Source organism: Rhipicephalus microplus, chromosome 7 (genome assembly GCF_043290135.1).
Source record: "Rhipicephalus microplus isolate Deutch F79 chromosome 7, USDA_Rmic, whole genome shotgun sequence".
NCBI lineage: Eukaryota > Metazoa > Arthropoda > Arachnida > Ixodida > Ixodidae > Rhipicephalus > Rhipicephalus microplus.
The window spans coordinates 86,485,090-86,496,181 of record NC_134706.1 but is presented as its reverse complement, the minus strand read 5'-3'; the positions used below and the strand labels follow the sequence as shown (position 1 = coordinate 86,496,181).

At 41.8% G+C, this 11,092-nt stretch overlaps 1 protein-coding gene across 1 annotated transcript; it reads left to right on the top strand.

Moving 5' to 3' along the window:
- The first annotated feature begins 251 nt into the window (after positions 1–251).
- On the top strand, positions 252–5,353 carry LOC142767005 (uncharacterized). The gene is made up of 3 exons (XM_075868221.1): positions 252–301; positions 1,847–1,944; positions 3,661–5,353. Exons 2-3 carry the CDS (start codon positions 1,941–1,943, stop codon positions 4,314–4,316), a joined length of 660 nt encoding a protein of 219 aa, XP_075724336.1. The 5' UTR covers positions 252–301; positions 1,847–1,940; the 3' UTR covers positions 4,317–5,353.
- Positions 5,354–11,092: the final 5,739 nt, after the last annotated feature.

Below are 11,092 nucleotides of genomic sequence, written 5' to 3'. Positions count from 1 at the left end.
GAAAGAACCACCAAGCACCAGGGAAACGCGCACACATTTCCTCTTTGCCAAAGTAGGCTAGATTCGATACCACAAAGCAGTGATAATCAAGGTGCAATAAAATTCCCAGTCAACACAACGTACCTGTTGGGCTTCTCCACGCGTAATAACCTGATTTCGCAGTCAGTTTTGTTACTCTTAGTGGCTACTTGTTTGTTGACTTCGCCCCTGTATGCCCTTTTCATGCGTATTTCTTCATGACATGCAGGCATGGGCCTACAGGGACCAGAGCAACAACCGTCTCCACCGAAGTAAAATCAAGGTACTTAGGTGCTCGTTGATGCATCATGAAATAATTACGAGTAGCGTAGTGGTACCGTAAACAAGGACACGAAAATGTGCGACCAACAGACGCAAGCGCTAGCTGTCAATATTTTGCTTTCGTGTACTTGGACAGCCGTGTTTAACACTAGAGATTGACCTCGCGTATAGGAACACAAATTCACGCTGAAAATGGTGTCAGGTTTCATTTGACTGAATAACTGAAATGACACTTAAAACGGGTAAGAGGGGAAAAATAGAAAATGACGAATATCCCAGATTATATATTGTAAAAGGATTGGTTCCTCCAGGTGTTCGCTAATACACTTTTTTTCATACGACCAAGAAAGTGCAAGTTTGCTTATTTAACGGTTTTTGACTGGAAATGTATGCTTGTTTTTTTTTGGTGGTTTTATAAATTCCTGTTATTTTCTGCAACAATTATGAACTCCTATAAAGCAAGGTGGTAAGCATTCTTAAAACGGGTAAGAGGGGAAAAATAGAAAATGACGAATATCCCAGATTATATATTGTAAAAGGATTGGTTCCTCCAGGTGTTCGCTAATACACTTTTTTTCATACGACCAAGAAAGTGCAAGTTTGCTTATTTAACGGTTTCCGACTGGAAATGTATGCTTGTTTTTTTTGGTGGTTTTATAAATTCCTGTTATTTTCTGCAACAATTATGAACTCCTATAAAGCAAGGTGGTAAGCATTCGAAATACTCCTACACACGCTATATGAACAAATTCAGCACGTGTCACTTACTTTTTCTACACTCTGTCAAGCGGTCATTCGTTTATCTTCCTGCCTGTCCTATAAAGTAGTTACCGCAGGTAAACGAAAATGTCATAAAAGCCGCCTGTCAGACATTTATCGAAAATATCGATACGCTTTTTAATACGAAAGCACACTTGCATTCTGTGCATAATATTAATTGCATATGGGTTATCAAGCTGAAACAGCACCCTTACATTATCACGTCTTTGTATCTCATTCAAGCTCTGCAATATGTGATTGTTAAATGGGATCACAGTGACTTTCAAGTGGTGGCTGTTGTCAAATATCAAGTTTCCGTAGGGGCATACTCTCGGATGTAGAGGTTATAGAACAATTTCTCTTTTTGACAGAAACAAGTTGTTAAGGTGGTCGGCCACTTTGTTATGCGTGATGTTCTGACGGAAAGTCCCCTCCAATAAATGAGTGCATGATTTCTTGTGGCTATATCAGAGACGTATGCGTTCACCAACCTGAACAGTCGTCCAGCGAATGGGTGAAGAGGTCTGACATCGAGTAAACTGCAAGGCCAACTGACTAACGTTTGTTTAGCGTGAACCATAGGCGCCACGTGAGAAAGCACATGATACCATGTACTCGCACTTTCAAAGTGAACTCTTTCGATTCATTTGCGAAATATGTTAAGACACTGGCACATTCTAGCTGGCAGCTCGTGCCAGTGCAGTCTATCTACTAAGGAGTTATTGAAGATCTCTGAGGTATAACTGCTTGTTACTTGTGCGCCATTTTATTTTCCTCTTTCTGGTAGTGATAAGTCGCCCTCCAGCCTATGGAAGTGGGCCGCCGTGATCCTGGCCTGCATCTTCGTCGCTATCGGGACGGCACTGGTTCTCTTCAGTTTCATGGGTGAGCGCGCATGTTGTGTTGAAATGAATATTATCGAAATAACTGTGGAAAAAAAACTGCACAAAAGGAAATAAGACCAAGACGCCAACAGAACAGAAAAGGACGAAAGAAGCGCATACTAGCAACTTGGCTTTTATCGGAAAACGCGAGATATATTAGGTAATAACCACATGTGCGTAATTAGGCACATGAAAATTATCCCTTTTTGAACATGAAAATATTGGGCCTCAGATTTAAGGTAATGCTAAGGGCTTTAGACATAGCTGTCTCCGGCTTTCAAAATCACGCTTCAATAAGCTCACGTGCCGAACGTTGCTTACTGCAGAATTCGTAATGCGTAACCTAATGATCCTATTGCAAATACAAAATTAAGAGTCGTGCATAGGTCTATTTTTATTTTTACATTTAAGCAACATTTTCCGAATTCGTCTCTCTAGCATCGCTCACGTCAGTCAGATCAGTCTCAAAATAAGCGTGTAAACGACCCACTAATTTTCCGGTGAAACACGCATCTTGATATATTGTATTAATAATAAAGCAAAATTTGTGTAAGTGGATATCATAAAATACAGCTTTACCGCAACATTGACTCTGAGAGAAAAAGTATAGGTGCACTTGAATAACGTTGGATGAGGATTCAGTTGTATTTCGTAATATTTCCCTCTGAACTACTTGTAGTGTTGACAGTGTCTCTACTATAAACTAATTACACGTGACCATGATGTAAGAACGTTGTAGACGTGTGCGAAATTTTTTGCACTCAAATTTACATACATGCATTCATACACACATACACATACATACATACATACATACATACATACATACATACATACATACATACATACATACATACATACATACATACATACATACATACATACATACATACATACATACATACATACATACATACATACATACATACATACATACATACATACATACATACATACATACATACATACATACATACATACACATACATACATACATACATACATACATACATACATACATACATACATACATACATACATACATACATACATACATACATACATACATACATACATACATACATACATACATACATACATACATACATACATACATACATACATACATACATACACACATACACATACATACATACATACATACATACATACATACATACATACATACATACATACATACATACATACATACATACATACATACATACATACATACATACATACATACACATGGCCCGCCGTGGTGGTCTAGTGGCTAAGGTACTCGGCTGCTGACCTGCAGGTCGCGGGATCAAATCCCGGCTGCAGCGGCTGCATTTCCGATGGAGGCGGAAATGTTGCAGGCCCGTGTGCGCAGATTTGGGCGCACGTTAAAGAACCCCAGGTGGTCGAAATTTCCGGAGCCCTCCACTACGGCGCCTCTTAAAATCATATGGTGGTTTTGGGACGTTCAACCCCACATATCAATCAAATATACATACACACATGCACGCATGTATACATACATACTTGCGTATGTACGGACGTACATACATACATACATACATACATACATACATACATACATACATACATACATACATACATACATACATACATACATACATACATACATACATACATACATACATACATACATACATAAAAAGCGATAATATAACCTATGAAACAGACCACACTTTTTTTCTACTTGCAGGCGCGGATGACATGATGGCCATAACAACAATGATTCCAGGCGAGTCTCGGGTGTTGGTGGTTCCAAAAGAGGAGGCGTCCACAACGCCGAACCGAAACGCCACAGGCTCTGCCACAACCAGCGGGTTAACTTCAGAACATTACGACCACTCAACGTCAATACGTTACGATAGTTCAACAACTGGACGTTATGAGAGCTCCACTGAAGTTCACTACGACAGTTCAACATCTGGATACTACGACAGCTCAACTTCAGCACATTACGACAGTTCCATGTCTGCACATTACGACAGCTCAACTTCAGAACATTGCGACAGTTCAACGTCTGCCGGTTACGACAGCTCAACTTCGGGACATTATGAGAGCTCATCTTCAGAAAATTACGACAGCTCAACTTCAGAACATTACAACAGCTCAACTTCAGAACAATACCAAAGCTTAACGCCTGTACCGAACGACACCTCAACTTCAGAACATCATGACAGCTCAATGCCTGAACAGTACGACAGCTCAACTTCAGGGCACTATGGCAGCTCAACGCCTGGACAGTACGACAGCTCAACTTCAGAGCATTACGACAGCACAACCTCAGAATATTACGACAACTCAACGTCTAGAGAGTACGAAGGCTCATCTTCACGATACTACGACAGTTGAGCTTCAGATTATTACATGTACTGTTACGAAGCTAGCCTTTTCAATGGCCACCGGTAATGAGCTGAGAGGTATTTTTCATGCTACTTTGTTAATAACGCTACAATCCATTGCTGCTCTGCGTTTTCACGTTTTCAATATTTTGTTTTTAATTAGTGAACATATCAGCTGACTTTTCTATCGTCTTTCTTTTGGGTAGCTACATAGCGGTATTATTCGTGCTGTTAATATAGCTATGTCTAGCGCACTTCTTTATATAATAACCCTGTTTATTGAATCCAGAGCAGTCCTACTGGCAATCGTTTTTTTTTTTTGACACACGGGCACCTCGGGCTGTGTAAACTTCTCCGCGGAACCTCGTCGTGACTTCCACAATTACCTTAAATTAGACAAGCGCGCGTTCCTGCTGATTCCCAAACTTTGTATTCTTTCTTTTTTTCATGTACAATGCTATTTCATAGGGGCTGTTTTTACTCCACTTCGTGTACGAGCACAATTCCTCGGTGCTGTTTAAAGACGTTGCTTATCATGCTATACGATGAAAGCATAAGCACTTTCTAAGAGCGGTCGACCTGACATAGCGAAGCCCTTCAATCGAATGGCCACGAATTTGGAGCGTGTGGTAGAAACATTTATGGAAAGGCAGGAAGCTTTTTGTTCACCGTGTCTTCAATGGTATGTACTATCAAGCTAAACGCGGTGATTGCAGTCTCCACATGCTATCGTTGATTTAGTTAAGCTAATGTAATGGTTCTTCATTTTTGAACACCATTCGATCTTGTTGATAGTGATGCTAATAAAGCTGATAATGACGCCTTACTTTGAAGCCGAGCTTCAAACAGGAAGAGTTTATAGGCCTTAACACACGTACCCGTTGCATTGCGTCAGCACGTGACTTTTTCTGAAACGTGCAGTGTTTGAAGCTTCGGGTATAAAACCTGATGAGGTTCGGAGCAGAATGGGAAATTTGTAAGCAGATAACAAGGAAGGGCGTTTGCGCCCAGTGATAGGAAAATATCATAACCAGTGAAAAGGAGCCAAGCCAGGAAAATGACTGAACAAGTATACGCGTGTCAATATTACTGATCTAATTGTTTTTATATTAGAGGCATTTCTAAGAGAACCAGGCATATAGATCTATCTATCTATCTATCTATCTATCTATCTATCTATCTATCTATCTATCTATCTATCTATCTATCTATCTGTCTGTCTGCCAGCATCTGGGTGCTCTCTTGGAAGACATGAGCATGTGATGAACAGGAATGTACCGTCATGACGTGAATAAAAGGAAAATCTTGCCGTGTACTTCATGAAACCCTTTCCTTTCTTCAGGTCCCATGCTAGACTCATTCGTATACCACTGGTCGCGGCAGGTGGCTGGCTATTTGCCACAGGTATTTCACAGCCTATATCAACTCAGCATCGGTGAGAAGAGACATTCCAACAGGCCCTCAACTCGACAAATGTCAAGGATATGAAACAAGACCCATCCAGGAGTCTTACCCAGGCGTGGCAGTTACGTATTCCGCTACCAAGTCAGACCGGTTCATAAAGATGTTGTAGAATATAAGGCACTATGCTGGAGTCCTGTCGCTACAGCATCCGTCGGATTTTAAGGAAAGGTAATAAGTTCAAGAGGCCTGATTTTTAGGCATTATATATTGCGTTTCAAGCACCTAAAATTGACAAGCTAAACATAGTTCTACGCATCTAATATTGTAAATATACGCACCATAAATTGGAACACAAATTCAAACTTTGGAAAAAAATGTGCGCGGCCTGTATACCTACGACAGGAAAGGGGAAAAAATGCCCCACCTCCCCAAAGAGAATTATAAGTAAAAGCGTATGAATTGCGTACCGCCTTTAACGGCGTTTCACACGTGAGAACCCAGTGTCAGAAGAATAATGTGTTTTCGTTACACCATGCAGCTAATAAAGCCGTACGCCGCACGAGTCGTTTTTCTGTCACGAGAAACGCGGTACGCGTTTCCTGGTCTAGTAGCTAGCGGGCACGGTTAAAAAATACTATTAAGGCAACAAACCAAACAGCGGTCTCAAATCGGCGTTGGCATTTGGGCGGTGGCAAGTCACGGTCCAGTCAACCAGGTGGGGCTCTGGAAGCTCGAGGCGAGAATAAGCGCGCGCGCCCACAGCTCTTGAAGAGGGTGGCGCGTGACGGATCCCGAAGGTCGCCTGACATAGCCCGACAAAGAAATGCATTCGCATTGAAAAATGTTATATTTAGTGATGGCTCAAAGGCCTCTATGGTTGAACGTAACAATGGAATCGCTCTTTTTCCCGCATGGATGGCAGAACATGGTCTATCTAGGTAATGTTTAGCGCAAAAAACATGTTGCTGGGTGCATTAATTTTCGACATGGTTGAAAAGCGCAGCACGGGAGTCTATAGCCAGACCACTAGAAGGGTTCTTTAGCCTCGCATTGGCCACAGGTTCAATCGCGCAGGGTTATTCTCTTGTCGATCTGTGAACAGCCGCAATTATCTCACAATACGCTTGAGTATTCCGAGCTGCCAAGTGTAATGCAAGCATTCGTCACGGACGATCACGTCTGCCAAGATTTCTGATTTTTTTTACATATATACTGTGTTTTTCACCAACGGCACTACAAGATTTTGCATTCGCTGTTCATCTTCTTGCTGCTACTGCACAAAGGAACCTCTTGTTCGCTACACCCCAACTCACTCAGGTCTTCAAGAATGCATTTTTTTCGGAACACGGGAATGGGCAACCGGCTGTAAAAGCCACCCGCCACATTCTAAGCCGCGGACGCCACTCCTTTCTTCCCCTCTTATCTTCCCTCTTTCATTTTCCTCTTCTAATTCCACTGCATAAGCTGAGCCCCATTTCCTTTCCTCCTCATCGCCCTGCTCCAACCACCCACTCTATGCCAGTGCAATGAGATGAGGTGGCGGCCGCGTCCTAATTAACGGCTGCTAGTGGTTGCTTTTCGCAAGTTTGGTGAACTAAGAAACTCATATTTTGCACTGCGTACAGTTCAGAAACGTCAATTTACCGCCTCAAACTGCACTCGAAAGCAAAATTTGAGTTTAAACAGTGCTCATATGGGCACCGCATTTTGGAAACGCCCATCTATGGACATTTATAGACCTTTAGGCATTATCCTCCAAAACAGGCATTTATACGCAGAATCAAAACACTATAAAAGCCGTCATTAACATCTGATTCGTTCTCATATGCCAAACCGGCACAATAGTGGTGGTGGTGGTGGTGGTGGTGGTGGTGGTGGTATCTCCACTGATACGATTGAAAAAGTAACAACATGGACAGAATATCACTGCCTCAAGTTTCCATGGCGACCCCACTGGAGCCAGTCCGGAAAGCTCTAAGTTTTAATTACTAAATTTCGATGTCGTGTCCCCCCCCCCCCTAAACCTGTATATGCACAGAGCTGGTCAGACAATATCACCCCTCTGCGCATTCTGCGGAAAAATGGAATCACTAGAGCATTCTTTTTTGTATTGTCGCCGATACGCTATACTTCGAAAAAGGTTACTAGTAATTCCATTTCTGAAAATAGGCATTCGATTGACGGCGGACACTGCACTAAGCTTCAGTGCCTAAGTTTTGGGACATTGCCACAGGGACGCTTTCAATGCCGTTTGTGATTATATTCAGGCATCCAAACGCATACCTTTGTGATCTTCAATCAAATACTTATTATTTATTACTCGGCCCAAAAATTCTAAATGGCAAAGTGAAGTAAACGCAGCTGAGTGGTAAACACAACACCTGAAATCTCAAAATTTGTCAAATTTACTTTTCTATTTTTTTTCTCGTTTGCTCTCTTTTTAATTGGTTTTCCTTACATTAGTCATACTATAATACAAATTCCTTACACATAGCTAAAATGATCACTGAAAAACTGCACTACGCTTTCTTGGACCATCCCCCTGAGTGGGTATGAGCCATCAGTCCAGGGAAACAAACAAACAAACAATGCAGTGGACGTAGTCATAATGATTACGATTATTATTATTATTATTATTATTATTATTATTATTATTATTATTATTATTATTATTATTATTATTATTATTATTATTATTATTATTATTATTATTATTATTATTATTATTATTATTATTATTATTATTATTATTATTATTATTATTATTATTATTATTATTATGAGCGATTTTGGGTCTTAGAGGCTAATTTATTTCTTTCAAAATCGTCATAGCTGCACCTCTCATCTTGTTGACGCCGTCGCCAATATCTTGAGATGTTGCCATGGATTCCACAGTAAATACATACCGGTCGAGGTAGACGCCAGGCATTGCACAACTCAGGCGTGGTGCCAGCTCAGTATTCTACCAGAGAGCTACAGCGATGCTTGAAAACACGGTGTAAACTGGCCTTAGGCAGGCTTCATGTCCCGAAAGGAAACACGGTAATATTAGTAATAGAGCATTTTAGAACCGCAAACCGCAAACGATGGAACAATAATGGTTGTTGTGGTTTGACGTTTCGAAACCCCCCTACGTTTCTGTGAGACCCCGTGCGCATAAATCTAAACACACGAACCTTAAGCGTTTTCGCCTCCACATAAGGCCACCGCCGCCTGGATTCCATCTCGCGTTCTGGGAGTCAGTAGGCGACTGCCTTAGCAAGTAGACCACCATGGTGGGTAGAGAACAGCAAAGGAACAACCATGCGTCACAGAATGTTGTTGTTATTGTTGTTGATGATGATGATGATTGTAATTTTAAGTTGCACTATTTTGGGTTAGCTCCTAAAGACTGAAGATCTTTTGACTTGGAAGGCTGCATCAACACCTACCAAATCTATTTGAGTCACATAAACTTTTCCACAGCTTTGAAAATATTCCTGTCTGAGTGTCTCAGCGCAGAGGCCACAAATAATAACAGAACGGCCGACGTAACCGGTAAACCACACTGCCGCGACATAATTTCGATACTACATTTTCTATGTGAAAAAAAAAACGTCAGCAGCTCAACAAGAAGTGCTCGATAGTTTCGAGTTCGTTGCAATAGCAAAAAGGGGAGATTACTGAATTCGATTTGTGCATGTAAAAATTGAGATTTGGATTCGTGCGTTGAGAGTATGCATGATGCTTAAGAGAAGGTGGTAGGCTGTCATGCGTAACCATCAGTGGTTGGAAGAAGCAGACGACAATCACTTTGCAGTGATGTGACCCACTGAGCGCTTCCTCAATCCTCTCCGAGATTAGGAATTCTACAACGCACTCTGGTTATTACAACTTCAGCCCATCTTGCTGTACGCCATTTCCTCCTCCAAGGGAATTTTAAATGCAGAAAGTTCGGTGATGAATCGAGACTTGGAGTAAGCACGGATAATGCGTACTTTCTGAACCTTCTCGCAGCAACAAACACCGTAACAGGAAGGAGAGAGAGCTGGACATACAAGCGATGCTTTCACCAGAGAATCCGCAACTTCATTGAGTACTATTCCTTTGTGTCCCGGCACCAAAATCAATCACAGGTTTCGCAGATGACGAGGAACAAGTACTCGCAATAATTTTAGAATATCCGTTTCTGTTAAAGCAGTTTAGCCGAAGACGACAATGAATCTGTAACTACAGCCACAGAAGTTATAGTTAAAGGAATTTTACATAGCGCTAATATAAAAGCTTCAATGCTAATGAATCCACAGCCATAGATCATACCCACTCAGGGGGATAACTGATGCATTATTTTCTATCGTCGTCAGCCACAGAACCAAAGAATTGCCCAAACGTTCTTGCAAGTGTGCAGTTCATATTACGCTTCTCCGCAAAATGGCGAAAAATGGCATAGTGATTGCTTTCATTCCACACAAACATTATGATAATTTATGGTGTAGTGGGTACCCTGTAAGTGTGCTTGTAGCAGTTATTAAAAAAATGCCTAATGAAGGCTTTAAAAAGCCACTCTTCCAGCTTTCGATATGACTGTGCTGCGCATTCCGCGCTGGCCTGGCGGTTTTTTAAAGGCGATAGTCTTTTTTTAAGAACCTTCAATGCAAAAATTTTGGTCTGTCTGTCTGTCTGTCTGTCTGTCTGTCTGTCTGTCTGTCTGTCTGTCTGTCTGTCCGTCTGTCTGTCCGTCTGTCTGTCCGTCTGTCCGTCTGTCCGTCTGTCCGTCTGTCTGTCCGTCTGTCCGTCTGTCTGTCCGTCTGTCTGTCTGTCTGTCTGTACTTTTGTCTGTTTGTCCACTCTTAACGGCACTGGGTACTTGAAACGGCCGACCCCATCCGCAGCGCCCACCAATGTTGCTCAAGGTCTAGCATTCATACTTGTGTAATGGTCCATTAAAAATCAATAATTGCGCATGTCTGGGCCGCCATACCAACTAGTATATATACTCCATGTGCGTCTTTTACTAAAAAAAGCATACATAAGTAATTTTAGGGCCATAGCGCTTATCACGCTGCGCTGGCCATGCAACGCTTGCACAAAAAAGCGAGTGTTTTCAACGCTTTGCTAAAACGAGTTGGTGGTGGCACCTACCCGTCGCCTTGCGTTCTACACCTTATCACCTCTTAGACGGGCGCACACACTCGTCTCAGAGCAACGTGCTTCGTTTTCCAAGAAAACTGCTAGATGGCGCTCATGTGTCACGTGTGACGTGACTCGATGCACTCCTTTACCTCCACTGCACGTTCGAGGCACTCTGACGTAGCACCTCCAGAATACCATTCACCGATTTTCTTGCGCAGAACATCAAATAAACGTTTTGTTTACTCTCTAGACGCAAGACTACCGTCTGTC